General features: G+C 35.8%; 1 protein-coding gene across 1 annotated transcript; it reads left to right on the plus strand.

Moving 5' to 3' along the window:
• The first annotated feature begins 3309 nt into the window (after positions 1-3309).
• On the plus strand, positions 3310-14332 carry LOC109451109 (serine protease inhibitor Kazal-type 6). Its single transcript, XM_019739038.2, has 4 exons — positions 3310-3367; positions 6341-6363; positions 12533-12648; positions 14246-14332. Exons 1-4 carry the CDS (start codon positions 3310-3312, stop codon positions 14289-14291), a joined length of 243 nt encoding a protein of 80 aa, XP_019594597.1. The 3' UTR covers positions 14292-14332.
• The last annotated feature ends 4960 nt before the right edge of the window (positions 14333-19292 follow it).

The following is a 19292-nucleotide window of genomic DNA, read 5'->3' on the forward strand; positions in this document are numbered from 1 at the left end:
TTTGAGAAGTGATATTTGAAAATAACACATTGTACTACATATGAACAACATTGGGGGGAAATTTATATGAACAAATAAAATGCTAAAACCTATAAACAGATACGTGTACTTGTATATCCCTGGGCCCAGACCTAAGATGTTTAAAAGCAATGAAGCTGCACCTCAATAGATGAAGTGATATTGTAGAATCAGCAGCAAAAATTATAGAATCAGAATTACCCTTAAAAGTCCCTTAAATGTGCATTAAGTAAAATGTAGATTATTTTGTGTATGCTACCCTGAATGGTAATATTTGTGAGTAAATGTAGACATGTTTATATGATAAATGCTACTTGGAAAATATAATCTTACAGGGTTTTTGTCTTTAATTACATAAAGAAAATGCACATAGCTAATTCTTGGGAATCAACTATACGTCTGTTGTGACTTCATTCTACTGTCTGTAAAAAGGCTTTACTTCTACTGACTTTTCCCATACCTCATTTTCTTTTATTTTTTTCCTGTTTCTTTTTTTTTCATGATTCAGTTCATTAAAACTTACCCTTAAATGTTATGACTGTTCAAACTTTTTCTATTTTCATTTCAGAATGTTACAAAAAACAGAATTCAAACTGTTCTCATCTACTTTGCAGCCAAATTACTAGACTTACAACATACCTTCTTTAATGTTTGCAAATATGCCTGTAACTTCTATGTAACCTTCTATTATCTCAGCTTCTTAAGGAACTAATTAAGTGATTCCCAGAGAATGTTTCCTACCTTTTCCTTTATATTTTATAAAAAGAAAAAAGAAAAGAAAAACTGTCATTCACATGGGCTCAGAAACCTAACAAAAAAAACCCTATTGTTCAAGGCCCCAGGCTTCTTAAAATATAATCTTTTTGATATAACATTCTTTCCCAGACATCTGCCCAGAGTCAGGACTTAATGAGTGCTTCCAGGCTCCCAAGCTTTGTTGTGGAGAGCAGGGGAAATGTTGGTACAGAGTTGAAACCTTTCAGAAAAAGAGGGTTAGAACTATTCTACCTAAGAATCATTCAACCGAAAACCCCTATTGAAGAAAAGCTCTTGAAGGATGGGGGAGGCTGGGAAGGATAGAATAGAAGATGAAAAGACAGAGTAACATTTAGGTGTACCGTGATTTTGAGAATTTAGAATAAAGTATGAGAAGCAACTATCATAAATGACACTTTTGGGAAAGGAGAAGTTTAAACAGAAATTTTTGGAAGGCCACCACAGATTTTGTGATGGCATGTCACTAACTACCACTATGACATTTTTTTTTATTATTTGTTAATGCTTTTGAACTCTGGCCATTTTGGGATGTGAGGCTATGCTTAGACTGGCTTCATATATTCTGATCCCAAAAGGAGAAGGAAGGGGAGAAGGGAAAGGCAGGAAGAAGCATTGGGAGTGGAATGGGGAAGAGGGAGGAAGGCAGCAGCAGTACCTAATACCAAGCCCATGAAATGTTGTAGTTTCCAAGCACTGCTCTTTATATTATCTCATTTAACGAGGCAAAAATGATTAAAGATCGTGACAGGTAGACAAAATTGTTATGTGAAAATTCCATAGCTTTCCTTAAGCAACTTCCCAATTATTTTGTTTTTATAAATATTCCCAGTTTCCTCTCCCCATAGTGATCAAGAAAAATTTCCATAAAATTTTAAAGTTTGTTTGTTAGTCTTTGAAACTTTCAGTGTCTAACATCTGACCTATAACTTTTTATTAAAGGACTTGCACGTGTATATGTGAGTGTGTTTGTGTGTGTGTGTGTGTGTATGTACGGGTGTGTGTGTGTGTATTATCATACCACCTTAGAATGTAAACACTTTTAATACTTGCCAAGCACATACTTTTTCTTCTCTCTTATTCCTTTCTTCTCTTTCCTCTCTGTGCTTCTCTCTTCCCTTTAAGTTCAGGTCTCTTAAAATTGTCAGCGAAGCATATAACAAAACTTCTTATTTTTATCACAGTCATGCTTCATTTTTTTATTAAATAATAATATCTCTTTTAATTATAAAATTCAATAAAGTATATTCACACTCTTCAAAGACAGAAAATTCATCCTCGATATTGAGATAAATCAAATTAAATTTCTAAAACGATGTAATTTTCAGAAAGAAAACAAATGTCCTGAAATAAAGGGAGCAATAACTACGTATATATTTTCTCAAAGTGACTACTTTAAAGGAAACCAATTATTTAGATGTATAATTTCTGAGTTATTCATACATACATTGAGTTAATCATTTATGTTTAAATTGGGCACATTTTGCATATTCTTCCTGTACTTTAAATTATATTTTTTCATAATATTTTAAGTAGCTGTTTATGATTTGAAACAGACTTTCTCATTATCACTATAGCCATTGTTTATTTATTTTTTGTTCTCCCAAGAAAAGCTATGGAATCTCACTCTTTGATCTGTCTTGCAATTAGATTGGCCATGATAGTTAATGGAATTCATCTGAAATTATATAAAAGAATACTTTCAAGGAGTTAAAACATAAAGAACTTTATTATATCTAATGTTTTTACTTTGCAGAAAAAGGGGAAATATTAAATATTCCTTATTTCAAAATTCCTCAATTCAGTAACTATAGTGTATTTTTTACAAACTGAAAAATTATATATTGCCTCCCATGTTAAAAACTGAAAATCACTGCCACTTGACCACAATAATGATTTTAAAAATTAGCAGGCTAATTCCTGCCCAGAAAATGCTTTTTCTGATGCAGTTTTGGTGACTATATAGAATACCTATTTTTTTAAGGTACATCTTGGATGATGTGAAGTCTGAAAATCCAAGTTACACCCAAGATTCCATTCCTCTGTTGTCACTCATCCAGACCACAGACATGTAGGACTTGTCTTGAAAGAGTCACAGACATCAAGTGGGGCTCCCCCAGTGACTCACCCCTTTCATGTAGTGAAACCTTTAATGGAAGAGCAGGGAGGGTGTATTGGTTGTTAGGAAAATCTAGTCTACTGGTGGTAAATGACATCCTCTATTAATAAGATCTAAGGTGCAACTCACATAACTGTCCTAATTTTAAGATTGATGGGATTCATTAAGTATTTATTTATGTTGGTGACAGGTCCTAATAAACGCCTAGTGTATAGGACAGCATATGGTTTCAGAATGTGACTTACAAAGAAGGTGGAGATCCCAACTCCCTCTATCGTGTCTATATATATATATGTATATACATACATGTCTGTGTGTGTGTTAGTGCTCTGGGAAGTGTCTTGACAGAGAACCTGAGCAGGACAAACAGGCTTGATCTGAGTGAGCTAACTGGCACCATGAAAATATCAGGTGTCTTTCTGCTCCTCTCTCTGGCTCTTTTCTGCTTTTTCTCAGGTGAGTTTTTTTTTTTTTTTCCTTAAAATTGAAATCCAATATTTATACTGAACTGGAAATGACAAGTGTATTTGCCCACCATCTTTCAAAATTCTAACAATGTTGATGTAGACGAGAGATTATCATAATGGTGCTGATGAAAATGGTGATAGTAATAATTATAAAAATAACTTTCACTTGATGAGCCCAAACTACTATTAGAATGGTGCAAAAGGAATTGTGGTTTAAAAGGTTAAAAAGGATTGCAAAAACCGCAATTACTTTTGCCCCAACCTAATACACAATAAGGGCTTTTAGGCATTATCTTCAATGCACATAGCAAGGTAATCCTATCCATATTTTACATATCAGAAAACGGGGACACAAAGAAGTTAAGACCATTGCCAAAGGACTTGCAACTAGTAAGGAGAATTTGGTCAGATCTTCTAGACATCAGTTTATGTTTGTTCCATAAAACTAGTCTAGGAGATTACTAGTTGTTTAAAATATTTGCTTGGCTTTCTAAGATAAAGCAAAGTTTTCCTGTTCTCTTTATTTTTATACAGTAATTGGAACTCAAATAATTAAAATGGAAACAAGGGGAAAATAGGAAACTCAGTGAGAGACTCTTTCAGAAAAAAAGTGATCAAACCTTAGAATGCTGGAACCTATATGCTGCTGGTGAACTATGCAATTCTTCCCGCAGGGGGCATCTTTGGTCACCTTCATGAGCAATAGTCAAATATTCTATCTGTTCGGTTTGCTCAAAGGACAGTTATACTTTGATCTAATATTTTTCATCAGAGGGCCATGTGAACGAACAGGGCCATGGTATCTCTTTCTGTCCTTTTTTTATTTTGCCACTCTGTGCTGTTCTAGTGGAAAAAGCACATGCTGGAGTCTCTAGACCCAAGACCTCGGCCCATCTCTTCCAATGAGGATTGTGCCGACCGGAGAAATAGCTCAAGTCTCTGAGACAGTCTCTCATTTGTAGAACGCTCGAAATGAGACTGAGTTCTGAGACCTTCCACATCTGGTCTATCATTTTTCTGTGGCAATAGTAGTGACCTTTTGCAGCTATCGGAGATTTTAAATGCCTGGGCATGTAAAAACAACAATTTTTCAGTGAGAATGAGCAGATAGAGAAGTCATTCACTGGAAACTGGTCATATTTACACAAAAACATTTGGAAGTATGAAAAAAGTTGGATAAAGGATTTCTGTGATATTATGGAATAAGTTTCACTACTAAGGCTAAGTAGCATGAATGTGGTGCTGTCAACTGCTGGGTTGGCATAAAAAATAGATATGACTATATTAAAATGTACTTGCTGACATGCCCTCAGAAATTAACTGCTATCCTCTTATAGCTTAGTTTACGAAGGTGAACTGTCCTTTTCATTGGACACTTAATTTACCGAAATATGGTCCTTCATAGATATATTGGTATTTGGGAAGATAAGCCTTAATATTGAGACCAAGAGAAGTGACTTTCAGTCCTGGCATTTCTCTTTTATAGCTGTGTGATCTTTCTGAGTCTCATTTCCCTCATCTGTAAAATAAGGATATTAAGGGAATGTCCCTGTATGGACAATTAAATGAAAGGATGCATGACAAGTGCGGAACATAGTGGGTGGGACATAGTATGTGTTCAACAAATGTCTACTAGTATTGCCAGTATTAAAGTTTAATAATAAGACTATTAGATTGAACTCAAGTGTTGTTGATATTAATTCTTCTGCCTTGATATTTCCCACGTATAAGACATTGGGCAAAATCTCTCATCTTCTGATCAAAGATTTGTATAGTGACAAAATGGCTGAGAATTGTAATAATGAGTTTTCCTCTGTTGTAAAAATCACTTGGAGTGGTTATAAAAATATAGACTTCCAGGTTTTACTTGGTCTTCTATAATGGAATTTTCAAGTGATTGTCATAAAAGTCTATATTTTTAATAACCAGCCACACTGCTACATTAAGGTTAGTAATCACTAAAGTAGATGATCATTAACTTCCTTTCAAATTTAAGAGCCTTGTTCTCTCCTCTTCCCCATTAATAGAGAATGTACCTTGAGGTACATCCAGTTGTATCCCCATTAATAGAGAATGTACCTTGAGGTACATCCACAAGTGCTGACCAGCACCGGAGAAGGATTGCACTTACTCATACTCTCTGTCATCAAGGTGGCTTTGGGCTTAATGTAAGAGGTATCACTGGCATTAGGAGTTCCACAAAAATCACCAGAATGCAGCTCATACCAGTACTGAACCTAAGACTTTCATTATTTCAGTATTTTAAACCACTGAGCTAATTAGCCACAACCTAAAATTACAGACGTAATCACAAAGATGGAGGGAGAATCAAGACTGTGAGAATCAAGACTGTATGTGTAGACTTCTTTATTCCTCTTTCAGGAATTTAGAGACGTAGCCAGATAAATGAATCACAGAACAGAGAATGAGTTTGTCCTTGCCAGTCTATATTTGGGTCAAGTCTTTAAAGCTGGAATATAAGAGGGCAAAAAAAAGAAATTTGGGGCCCAAAGAACAAACTGCAAAGTGAATCCCTTCCCAAACTGCCTGTAGCAAAGGCTTTAGAGAGAGACAGAATGCACTGAACCTCAGAGCATCAAAGTTAGAGAAGACTTTCCAATGGAACTTCTCCAAAGTAAGACCAGAGATGATAAGGTCATTCCCATAGTAAAACAGTGTAACATGGGCTGTAACATGAATCTCCAGATCCTTCAATTATTTTCTCTCACTCCACCCCAACCTCCAAGAAATATGAGCTCATCATGGTCCATTATCTTCTATTACTTTCCAAGTTTCTGTGGTTCCCTAAGAAGGTATAAAAAATAAAACAACTATGCTGTGACTTGTTGAGATGAACAAGAACCAAGAACAACTATCATCCAAGGCTTGGGGATATCCTAATTTTACAAATCCCACGTTTTGCACACACGGAAATTACAGTTTGGATTTTTTTTTTTTCCAGGTGTCTTCAGTCAAGGAGAACAGGTCAGTGCATATTTTTATTTATTCTTCAGACCTGGGTTGTGCTTGGCTGGCATTCCCCAGCCAAAGCAAGAAAAAAGCTATGAGAAAAAAGAACAAAAACAATGAACAAGCAGGCCAAATGCAAAAATCAGTGGCAGTAATTTATTTTCTAGCTTCAATCTCTCTATGGATATCCTGTTTTCAGTTTAAAAGAGCCTAAACACCCGTTCTCAGATTTTGTTAAAGTAAAATAAATGTAATAAAAACAGGATAAATCTGTGCTAACATTTATGCTTTATCACTGCTTTCACTGTGATCTTGGGTGAGTTACTCAGGTTTTCTGAACTACAATTTCCACAACTATAAAAAAAGGGATAATATTATTTACCTCATAGAATCGTAGTCAGATTTAAATTCTATAAACCACGTGGCAGCATTTGGTAACTGTAAAAGAATTAATTATTGATTAATAATGAACAGCTGCTGAAGAAGTTAGGACAGATGTTATTATTTCCTTTGTAGCATTAAGACAACCAAGAGTAGACAAAAACGTTCTGTATTGAGTATATATAAACTGGTTCACTCATATTTAAATACAATTTATGTTAAATATTGGAATGGGCACGAATTATTTTCCTTCTTTGGCAGATATTGTTTCAAATTAATCCACCAATGTTTTTTTCCAGATTTCTTGTTCTATTAAAAGACAACATAGGCAGTGGTATTTGGTCTGCCAATCCTGCTCTTGTGTCCATATTGAACATTTCTACTTGACCTTGGCACTAGTTCTTGTTAGTGCTGATGTGCCCCAGAGCCTTTTACATCAATAGTTTGCAGACACTACTGCCAACTGATTGGAGTTGGCCAAAGAATTGAAAATATTTTCCAACCTTAATATGCCTACTATATCACATAAGAGCTTTTTTTCCCCCCTTCACATTTTAGTATCTCAGAAATTGGGATGTATTTTGCAATGAATGCTCCCTTCTTAAACAAAGGAGTAACATAATGAAAACAGTGGCTTAAAGTAGGGTAACTTGTCTCCACGTGTAAGAGGGATTTTGAGATTTAGAGGAAATGGAAACAGAGCAGAATTTACTGCATTGGCACAGGCAATAAATCTTGAAGGTTGGCATAAGTAGTAAACTTGGAATTGGTGAAGAACACTTGAGATTAAAAAAAATACACCAAATGTAACACTTGCAAAGGGGAAGAAATGGCACTGTTTTAATCTGAGGGTAGGCTGAGAAATCTGAAGAATGGTACTACTATGTAAAAGAGAAAAATTAGAATGTAAAATTAGTTTAAAGGGAAAGATAAAGAGTTAGATTTTGGACATAAATGAGTACTAAGTATGAATCAATTGTTGACTAAAAGTGTCCTGTATATTTCTGACAATTAGGGATTAGAGTTTGAGGTTTTGATGAAGACTCAAGAAAAAAAAAGTCAAGGACTCATCAGTATCATCAGAGAGAAAATCAAGTATATAAAATTTTCCTGAAAATGACCATAATGAATAACACTCAGGAGTAAAGTAAAAAAGGTAATAAAAGGAATAGAGAAGAACTAGTTGGAGAGCCAGAGTATTGATATGTTACAGAAGTCAAGAAAAAGTTTGAAAAAGAAATAATGCATATCATAAAGAATTCCTGAACATTTTATAAGTAGCCAATGTATCCTGAAAGGTATCATTTTTTAGAGCTATTTTGGTAGTGTGGAAGGCCTCTGAAAACAGGGAAAAGGAAGCCAAGTCAGAGAGGGGTTTAGAAACTAGTATGCTAAACAAAGAAGCTGATGTAACCACATACGTAGTATTTTTCAGTAAAGGGAGAAAGAAATGAAGTCTCACGCCCTAGGTGTGTGTGTGTGTGTGTGTGTGTGTGTGTGTGTGTGTGTGTGTGTGTGTTTGCAAATTTTCTTGGTTTTATTTGTAGAACTAAAATGCTAAACTAAAATATCAATGATCCTGACTTTTTAGTTAATTTACTGACCATATAAGCTCATTTTCCAGCTAAATTAAATGATTTTGTAGTCACCATTAGCAAAGATAACTAATCTAGGTATTAAAAGTGTCACTACATTCCAGATTTTTTTTTAAAGCAAATTGAGTTCTTTTTTTTTTTTTTTTTTTAATTTTTATTGGAGAACAATGTGTTTTTCCAGGACCCATTAACTCCAAGTCAAGTCGTTGTTCTCAATCTAGTTGTGGAGGGCACAGATTAGTTCCAAGTCAAGTCATTTTCAATTCAGTTGTGGAGGGCACAGCTTACTTGCCCATGTGGGAATCAAACCGGCAGCCTTGGTGTTATGAGCAGAGCACTCTAACCAACTGAGCCAACCGGCCGCCCCAATTCCAAAATATTTTTGACGGTACAGTTCTTTGAAGAACCACAAGGGGTCAGACTCATACTAAACATTGGCACCCAAGTACCTAGTACTAGTCCCTGGAAGGTGGACTAAGGAAATTAAGCAGAAGCTCTTGTTTAACCCAACACCAATCTAAAATACACTAAAACAAAACGACAACAACAACAACGAAAAAAACCTCACTGAAATAGGGTAAGAAATAATGGGCTCCAAAAATTCGAGAATGTGATACGATTTACACTTCTAGTGTTTATAATAGAAATCTTCCACATGATTCTTGAAAGTTTACAAAGTGTTTTCAAAGGACTTAGCATTACAACAACCCTAGAAGATAGGCATTGCCAGCCCCCAGTTAAAGATGAAGAAATTTCAACTCAGAGCAGTTAAGTGTTTGCATAAGGTAAGGCAGCTAATAAGTGGGAGAAGCAAAATTCAAATCCAGGTCAGGCTAATTCCACCTGCAGGACAATCCCCTAAGATTACAGCGCATCTGGGTATTATAAATATGTTCAGGGGGTGTTAAGCTCTCCTGGGCCCCCTAAATGCCTCATGGAGGAAACTTTAAGAAGGAAAGATAATCCTAACACCTGTGGTCTAGACCTCCTTTGATGTCCACTAAGAAACCAGTTATTTGGATTTTATTTATAGGAGAATAAAATAAAAATATAAAAGAGGAGAGGAAACTTAGGCAGAGGAAAGGCATGACATTCAGAAATCTTAGCTGACTTCTCTTCAGGTTGTGAGAGCTGTGATCTCTTCCTAGTCTCAATTCTGACATTTTCCTGCCTCTCTCTTTGCCTCACAGAAAGGATTTCTGGATGGCTCTGCAGTCATTCTTCCCCTTTTCCAACTTCTGGAGCTTTCAGAGAGTGGCCCCTTTATGTCCCCAATCACCATGCTAAAATTTCTCGCACAGTGTATGAAGAGGGGCCTCTAGATATCAAAGAAGGAAGCATTTGGGCAACGGTTATTTTTCTCACCCACTTGAAGAACTAAGGACTTAGCTTATTTAAGCCACTTCATTGAAAGAAGTCACTGCTAAATCTTAAATTACCAAAGCTGGAAGGGTACGTAAAGACCCTCATCCAATGGTACTTAATATTTTGTATGAGCTGTAGTCACCTTTCAAAATGTGGTAAGAGCTACAGTTAAAGCAGGCCTATAATGAGATTATTTTCTGCATGCCTAGTCCAAGACTGTGTCAAATATTCTACACTAATTTTTTATAACTCTTCTATGACCCCATTTGATCCTAATAACAACCCTGGGAATGAAGCATGACAACAGTTTTTTTTTTTTTAAGTTTTGGTTAAGAAAATTGAAGCTCAGATAGTGAGTGCTTTGTCCGAGATGACACTACTAGCTCATGACAAATGGCAGAACAAGTTCTGTGACACAATTCTCCAGCTTACTTCTGGGATCCTCAAAGGGTACTACAACTTAGAAGTATGACATGTATCTATGTTCTAAGGAAGTTGGTTCATATGCCATTTGATTGATTGGGTTTTTTTATTGAAATCCTTTTTGCTCCTCCTAGTCTTATTCCCAGGGGGAAATGGAAAGGGAAAAGTGGGTTTGGGGAGGGAGGTGGGGTTTAGCAACTCTCCAAGTGAATACCCTTCCCAAGTGCCACTTCCCTATCTGATTTCTAAAGGACAAAAGAGGCTGGATCACAAGCTCAGAGGGTCGATTTCCAAGGAAAGGTGGCTTAAGAAGTCTTCTCTTTAAAGTAAGATATGTTCTTGTTTCTTTTCCTTACTGACCTGACTGTAGGGACACAGATACCACTGAGATGCCCTGTTCTCAGCTTTCACACTGCCTGTGCTTGTCCCACTATGGTATTTATCATACATCGTGTTGTAATTATCTATGTTCTTCTCTGCTTTCCTAATGCAAATAAGATGGTGAACTTATTGAGATAGTGTTTATAACTATTTCCTCTTTGTATCATGAGAATCCATGACCATGTCTTCCACATATTAGTTACCCAATGGCAGCTTGTGGAACAAGTGAAAATATCAATGATTATTCTGTGGTTTATAGTCCGTTCTTGACCCAAGCACACAATTGCAAATGTGTATGTTAATGACTTAAATACAAAATAGTTACATAGCTTTTGAGAAAAAAAAACCAAAAAAAAACATATCCTATGGTTTATCATCCCCTACAGATTTTCCAGCCTTGTTTCTATTTGGGGACCTACAGGAAAGATTAGTGTCTCAAGCAATATGAAAGGATGGAGTTATCTTTAAGAGCTGTGGGGAAAAGTGGGATTGTAGATGGGACTATAAAAACCCTAGATATCTTCTATTCAACCGAAGTACCATACTAGGTGTGAAATAGTACAAGGTATGAAATTTCAACAAAAACGTGTATTGAATAGTCTCAGGTGCCTTAAATCTGGTATATGAGATAATATTTTTTAACTTAGTTGTATGACTATTTTGCTGAGATTTTCCCCTTGCAAACATTTGGAGAGTTTGTCAGTATATAATTGTTTGCTAACATCTTAAACAAGTGATTCCTCTTACCTATGCTCGTATATTTCCCTAATAAAGGACTTTCATAACGCCTACATATCCTGACTATAAGTATGGGTATATCGTGACAGTTGGTCTTTGTTTCTCTCAATGAGGATGTGTTGGAAATCAACCACAGTAAATTGTTGGAAATTCTGGATCGGCAACGAGCAGAAATACTTGTATGTTCAAGCACTGATCTTAATGCTTCCAGATTGTGTGGCATTGGAAGCTTCTTAATTATTTTGAGGACCAGTATTCACATCTGTAAACTGGTTATTATAATATTGCTCAATGTATATCTCAGGGTTATTGTGAGGCTCATCTAAGTTAATCCATATGGTTTGAATATTATGAAGCAATTGATAAACATGAGACAGTATTATTTTAATGGAACTAGGAGAGGGATAAAGTATGGTCCCTCTATTCATGTTAAAGTTCACTTCATTCCACACAGCTGACATTTGGAGACTCCAGACTACTTCTGAGAGACCACAATAACTGAGGGATATATTAATGGCATAGGTGCTACCATTCCTTCTGCAGAGTCCATAATGATAACTCTTCATCAGTCACAGCGTGTGTTCTCACCAACATAGGATGCAACCTCAGAATCCTATATAGAGCAGCTTAGGCAGCCATTACTAAATTATTATAGTATGCACAAAAGTTGAAATACTACAAACAGACTCTGAGATATAAAGACAGTGGAATTTTGTTTTCAAGAGATACTCAATGGACGTAGCAGCCCCAGGGAAAACAAACAAGCCATCAGATAACATGTGGGAGCTCCTTGCAGTGATCCTCCTATCTTTGTAACAATACAGAAAGATGCTGTCAGAGTTCCGTTGATATAGTAAAAGAAAAATCAAATGTCATTGAAAGACCCAAACTGCTCTCCATTGGAACAAGTTAGTGGTGGAGCAAAGAGTCATACCTATGGCGTTTGCCTTACTCCTTAATTGTAAGGAGTTAGAGTCTGCCTTACATCATTAACTTACTCCTGAATACAATAACCACAGAAATGAGTTTCCTGTTCACAAAGAAAAACTCAGTTTTGGTTGATACATGCTAGTGAAGAAGATAAGGAAAGCCATTTTCTATTTCAGAGAGCTTTACATCACAAATATGTATATATGTATCTATGAGATGTGTGTGTGTGTGTGTGTGTGTGCGTGTGTGTATAATTTTATGTATTTCTATAGGTATATAATTTTAAGTTTGCTGTCCAAAGCTTCAGTTCTGAGGAACTGTCCCTCGTACAGAATACAGTAATGTTCATGCCACTGTGCTTATTTCCACAGATTGACTGCGGTGATTTCAAGGATCCCAAGGTGTACTGCACTCGGGAATCGAATCCCCACTGTGGTTCCAATGGCCAGACATACGGCAATAAGTGTGCCTTCTGTAAGGCGATGGCGTAAGTATCATACTCACCAAACCTGTCCCTTGCAAACGCAAACTTCCAGTGTAAGACAATGACACTTTCTGTGAGATATTCTAAAAAGATAGTCTATCATACCACCTCCCCTCCCCCCACCCCCAGACACTGAAGAAATAAGCTTTGGGCAAATGGGTTGAAAACAAATGGGTCAACAACAAATAAAAAGTTTACATAATAAATTATTTGAAAACAGGATCTTCATTACTTTACTTTGTTACTATTATATTGGACTCATCTTAGGGAAATTTTTAAAAAAATTATGCATCCTTGAGAATTTTGATATATTTCCTTATTTTTTTGTTTGTAGTTAAAAATGTTAACAATTTTATTCAATTATGTTTGTTATTAATACAACTATTATTAATTTTAGAGAAGATGAAGAAAATTTTTAGTGATGTAGGTAAATTTGAAAATCCATCAAAATCAGAAACATGACAAACTTGTTAGAAAATTCATTAGCTATAAAAATATTATTTTATCCATGTTATTTTGAGACAAAATTCTATGTTGTTAAGGCACCAATTCCCATTCATTCCTCTGTTTTAGTCTTATGAGAAGAGCCTTTCAATAAAGAATAGGGGAGAGGGTCATCCTTTATTATCCAGACTATCTGAACTTTACAGATAGTATACCAAGACGATTCTATCAAGGGCCAATATTTATTGAATTTGCATGTTTATAAAGAACACAACAGGTGCTATAGATTTTAGCCAATAGACTGTGAGCTTTCTGATGGGACATAGTTTATAATTAATAAAAATTTATTCAATCAATCAATCATTTACTCTGATTGTTCAAAAATCAAGAGAATTAGAATCCTTGTTTAACTCAGATGACAGTAAGCTCACTTCTTCACATTGTCATCATTTTTTTGTATTAGAGTTTCTTCTATGAATGTCTTAATTTCCTTCGACTTTGCTATAAAATTCCTAAGCATGGAGATTATATAACTCTCAATAAAACTGAGCCAAGCACATAGCATTAAATTAATAAATATTGAATCAATACATAATAAATATGTGCCTACATTTATATATAACATATCTGACTAATTAATACCAAACTTTTCCCAAGAGACAGGCAGTAGGGTAAGTTGAGATTTGGTATGATGGATGGACACTTATTACTGAGAGAAAGCCTGAATATATGGTCTGATACACAATGCCAAATGCCTGAATATTTGGTTTAACTTCTTCTGTCTTGTATCAGGACAGAACTATAACACTCTTCGTCTCATTGCCATTATTTCTCCTGTCACTTTCACCTTTTCCAGTTGTGTGTGTGTGTGTGTGTGTGTGTGTGTGTGTGTGAAGGAACAACTGAAATTGAAAGATCTAAGCCTTATTATAACTCTGAAATTTGTTTGTTTAAGATTCATCCTTTCTGTAATTAGGCCAGATGTCACCTCTGAGTGCATTTAATTGACCTCTGCCAAATTGTAGACATGAATGCCTATAGAATCAAATGCTTGCATAGACTATCACCTAGTTAAACCTTTTCCAACCTCTGTGATGAATACTAAAAATATTACAAGATATTACACTGAGCATATATTTGTCTTTCTCTTTTATAGGGAAAGTGGTGGGAAGATCAACCTAAAGCATCAGGGAAAATGCTGAATTACAGCCGGTGTTTTGTGCTGACCTGCCAGCTTTCTCATTCTTCTTTTTTTGCTTCTGCTTTTATTTTTCTTTAGGAGATCTTTTAAATTTATAAAGGCACACCTCCTACTCTGCCTGTGTTTTGGGAAGTTCAATATATATCTTTTTCCTTTGAGTCACTTGACAATAAAATTAATTCTGCAGAAACCTGGCCTGTGTTTTTACTTTGAGATCAAGAAGTCTTGATCTCAATATGGAATAATTGACCTGACATAAACCTGGATAAAAAGACCTGTTTTTCTGATCTAAATCAACTATGAAGTCACTGTGGGATATTAGGAAAATTTCTTCTCCTCTCTTATTCTTGTAATGTTGGTTTTTCCCAATTTCAGGTAAAGCATTTTATATAAAAATAAGACACTCATCCTCTAAACCATAGTTTTTTCATCTCTAGTAAATGGTGGATTTGGACTATATCCTATTTAAAGACATACATTATTTTCCCAGCAACATCAGTTTCTGGCAGATAGAAAGAAGTAAATAACTATTCAATAAAGAGTAAATATCCGATAAACATTGAATAGACGCAAAGTCTCTGAAAGCATGTACATTTAAAGAGTATAGTAATTGGTCTTAATCATGGAACAAGAGAATTGGATGAAACATGAAGAATCTTAAGGCCCAGAGAAAGTTGAATTAGTTACTGCCAAATGAAAAAACTCATTAATAGTACAAGAGTCAAGGTCACAACACAGTTTTTTTGATAACGAGCTCAGTCTCCATGTAGTTGGCTCAGTCTTATGAAGACAAGTTGGAGACACAAATATCTCATTCTGAGTAATCCAGATGGAAGTCGTAGAAAATCTCCCTTTGAGTACTTTCATGCTGTAGAGCGTGAATTTACAAATAACATCTTCCTGGGTGAACTCACACAGAAGACATCCCTAGATACATTTACTAGGTAATAACCATCAAGAAACACTTACTGGGTACCTACTCGGTGGCAAACACTGTTATTGGTGGCGTGAAAAAGCAAAGAGAATCCCTATCTTAATGAAGTTTACATTCCATCAGGGAGAAATAAAGAAAAACAACAAACATCATAAACACACAAATGACATAGTAATGCTTGAGGAGAGGTGGTAGCCAATTGCAGTACTAAGTCAGGTGGTTAGAAAAGGTCTTATTGGGAAGACATAGAGATGAGGGAATTGGCCAAACCTATATCCTGGAGAAGAACAAAAGTTAAAGCTAGAACACAGTCTTTCAATCTGGGGCATTCCTGCTTTTCTCAAGGTTCAGCATGGAAGTAATGTGACTAAAGAGAAGTGAGTAAGTGGGTAAATAACAGGTGATAATGTCAGAGAAGAATGGAGCCGAACCATGAACAATTTGTAGTCGTTATTAAGATTTTTCTTTTATTCTGATGAATAAGATTGTTAATTATAAATATTAAGATCATATTTCCGCTTTAAAACTCTCAGTTATATTTTATGCACAAAGATGTTACTCTTCATGTATATCATTGGAGAGGATCTACTCAAACTTGGTGATGCATCTGATATTTAGGTAAAAATCCAGGGAGTGGATTAGGTTATGTGAGGGAAAATATATAACTTATATTCTTTTAAGTCTGAGGTTTGTGTTCTTTCATGCTTAAAGATGATTCCCCTTGCTGGCAAAAATGACCAGTCAATACATAATTAGGGTAAGGCAATGATAAGAGAGTGTATCTTTGAGTCACACTGGCCAGAATGTGAGTCACCACTCTAACCTAAGCTATGTGTTTGGAACAGATCATTTGACTTTTTTGAATTTGGATTTACTCATCTGTAAAATGAAGATACTAGTATCTACATCCTAAATTTATGGTGAAGATTAAGAAAATGATGCATGCAAGCGCTTAAATATAGTCTTTGATATGTAACAAGAGCTCAAAAAATCAGTAGCTTTTATTATTATACGTCTATCACAGTTTCAGCATTATACTGTCTTCATTGATCAGAATATTTTTTAAAGGGGTGGCCGGTTGGCTCACTTGGTTACAGCACGATGCTCTTAACAACAAGGTTGCTGGTTCGATCCCCACATGGGCCACTGTGAGCTGTGCCCTCCACTACTAGATTGAAACAACTACTTGACTTGGAGCTGATGGGTCCTGTAAAAACACAAATAAATAAAAGCTTTTTTTTAAAATAATATTTTTTAAAGATTTTTATTAAAAATATAGCTAACATAATATTATATTAGTTTCAGGGATATGCCATAGTTATTCAACATTTATATACCTAAGGAAATGATTGCCATAATAAGTCCAGCAACCATCTGACACCATATCACACTATCACAATATTATTGAGTATATTCCCTGTTATGTATATTATATCCCCATGACTTATTTATTTTATACCTGGAAATTTGGACCTCTTATTCCCCTTCACCTTTTCCGCCCTTTTAAATATTTTTATTACAGTTGACATTCAATATTATTTTATATTAATTTCAGGTGTACAGCATAGTGGTTAGACAGTTATATAACTTAAGAAGTGATCCTTCTGACCAGTCTAGTACCCACATGGCACTATGCATAGTTATTACCATATCATTGACTATATTCCCTATGCTTTATTTTATAGTCCCATGTCTATTTTGTAACTACCAATTTGTACTTCTTAATCCCTTCCCCTTTTCCACCCTGCCTCCCACCCCCTCTGATCTATCACTCCAACAAATCTAGTACCCATTTGACACCATACATAGTCATTACAATATTATTGACTATATTCCTTATGCTATACTCTACATTCCCATAACTACTGTGTGAACAACCAGTTTGTACTCCTTAATCCCTTCCCTCTTTTCACTCATCCCCAAACTCCTCCCATGTGGCAACCATCAAAATGTTCTCTGTACCTATGAGTTTGTTTCTGTTTGTTTGTTTATTTTGTTATTCTACATATAAGTGAAATCACATTGCATTTGTCTTTCTCTGTCAAACATACTCCACTCAGTACAATACCCTCCAGGTCCATCCATGCCACTGCAGTTGGTGAGAACCCATTTAATTCCATTGCTTAGCAATATTTCATTATATATGTACCACCTCCTCTTTATCCATTCATCTTTTGATGGACCCCTGGCTGCCTCCACATCTTGGCCATTGTAAACAACACTGCAATGAATATATTTGTGCACATGTCCCCTTGAAGCAGCATTTTGAGTTTCTTCAAATAAATACCCAGAAATGGGATTGCTGGGTCCTTCTTTGTCTCTTTATATATACTCGTATATAACTTTTGTTTTAAAGTCTATTTTGTCTGGTATAAGTATAGCTACCCCATCTTTTTGTTTTGTTTTGTATGTTTCCATTTTTATGAAATAACTTTCCGTCCCTCTACTTTCAGTCCGTGTGTGTGTCTTTCAATCCAAAGTGAGTAGGCAGCATATGTAAGGGTTTTATTTTCTTATCTATCCATCCCTCCTATGTCTTTTGTGGAACATTTAATCTGTTTACATTTAAAGCAATTGTTGATAGATATGTAGTTACTGCCATTTTATTATTCACATTTTTTATCTTTTTTCCTTCTTCTTAAAGAAGTCCCTTTAACATGTCTTGCAATACTTTTACATTTAACATTTCTTTTACATTTGTTGCATTAATAAATGTAACAATTGTTACATTAATGTTACAATTATTACATTAACAATACTTTTACATTTAACAGTACTTTAACATTTCTTATAATATATTTCTTGCAATAGCCTTGCTGGGTAGAGTAGTCTTGGTTGTATGTCATGGCTGTTCATCAAATTGAATATTTTATGCCAATCTGTTCTGGCCTACAAACTTCCTATCAAGTAATCAGCTAACAGTTGGGGGTTGGCCCGGTGGCTCAGGCGGTTAGAGCTCCATGCTCCTGACTCTGAAGGCTGCTGGTTCGATTCCCACATGGGCCAGTGGGCTCTCAACCACAAGGTTGCCAGTTCAATCCCTCGAGTCCCGCAAGGGATGGTGGGCTCCGCCCCCTGCAACTAAGATTGAACACGGCACCTTGAGCTGAGCTGCAGCTGAGCTCCCGGATGGCTCATTTGGTTGGAATGCATCCTCTCAACCACAAGGTTGCCGGTTCGACTCCCGCAAGGGATGGCGGGCTGTGCCCCCTGCAACTAGAAAACGGCGACTGGACCTTGAGCTGAGCTACGCCCTCCACAACTAAGACTGAAGGGACAACAACTTGAAGCTGAACAGCACCCTCCACAACTAAGATTGAAAGGACAACTTGACTTGGAAAAAAAAAAAAAAGGCCTGGAAGTACACACTGTTCCCCAGTAAAGTCCTGTTCCCCTTTCCCCATAAAATCTTTAAAAAAAACAACAAAAAAAAGAAATCAGCTAACAGTCTTATGAAAACCCCCTTATAAGTTACTAGTTGCCTTTCTCTTGCTTTTTTAAGGATTCTCTCTTTGTCTTTAACCTTTGCCATTTTAATCGTAATGCACCTAGATGTGGTGTTGTTTGGGTTCATTATGTTTGGGAATCTCTGTGCTTCCTGGACTTGTATGTCTATTTCCTTCACCAGGTTAGGAAAGTTTTCAGTCATTATTTCTTCAAATAGGTTCTCAATCTCTTGTTTTCTCTGTTCTCCTTATGGTACCCCAATGATGCAAATGTTGTTATGCTTGAACTTGTCCCAGAGGTCTCTTAAACTATCCTAATTTTTGGATTTTTTATTTCTTTTTGTTGTTCTGATTGAATGTTTTCTGCTACCTTGTCTTCCAAATCACTGATTTGATCCTCTGCTTTATCGAGTCTGCTGGTGATTCCTTCTAGTGCATTCTTCATTTCAGTTATTGTATTCTTCACTTCTGACTGGTTCTTTTTTATGTTTTTTTATGTCCATTTTTATGCTTGTTATATCTTTATTGAAGTTCTCACTAACTTCCTTGAGCATTCTTATAACCATTGCTTTGAATTCTGTCTTTGGTAGGTTGCTTGCTTCCATTTTGTTTAGTTCTTTTT

This window comes from Rhinolophus sinicus, linkage group LG10 (assembly GCF_036562045.2).
Source record: "Rhinolophus sinicus isolate RSC01 linkage group LG10, ASM3656204v1, whole genome shotgun sequence".
Taxonomy (NCBI): Eukaryota; Metazoa; Chordata; class Mammalia; order Chiroptera; family Rhinolophidae; genus Rhinolophus; species Rhinolophus sinicus.

Coding starts and splice junctions, on each gene's coding strand:
- LOC109451109 (XM_019739038.2), top strand. CDS start 3,310: ATGAAAATATCAGGTGTCTTTCTGCTCCTCTCTCTGGCTCTTTTCTGC. Junction 3,368..6,340: donor TCTTTTCTGCTTTTTCTCAG/GTGAGTTTTTTT, acceptor TTTTTTTTCCAG/GTGTCTTCAGTCAAGGAGAA. Junction 6,364..12,532: donor TCTTCAGTCAAGGAGAACAG/GTCAGTGCATAT, acceptor TTATTTCCACAG/ATTGACTGCGGTGATTTCAA.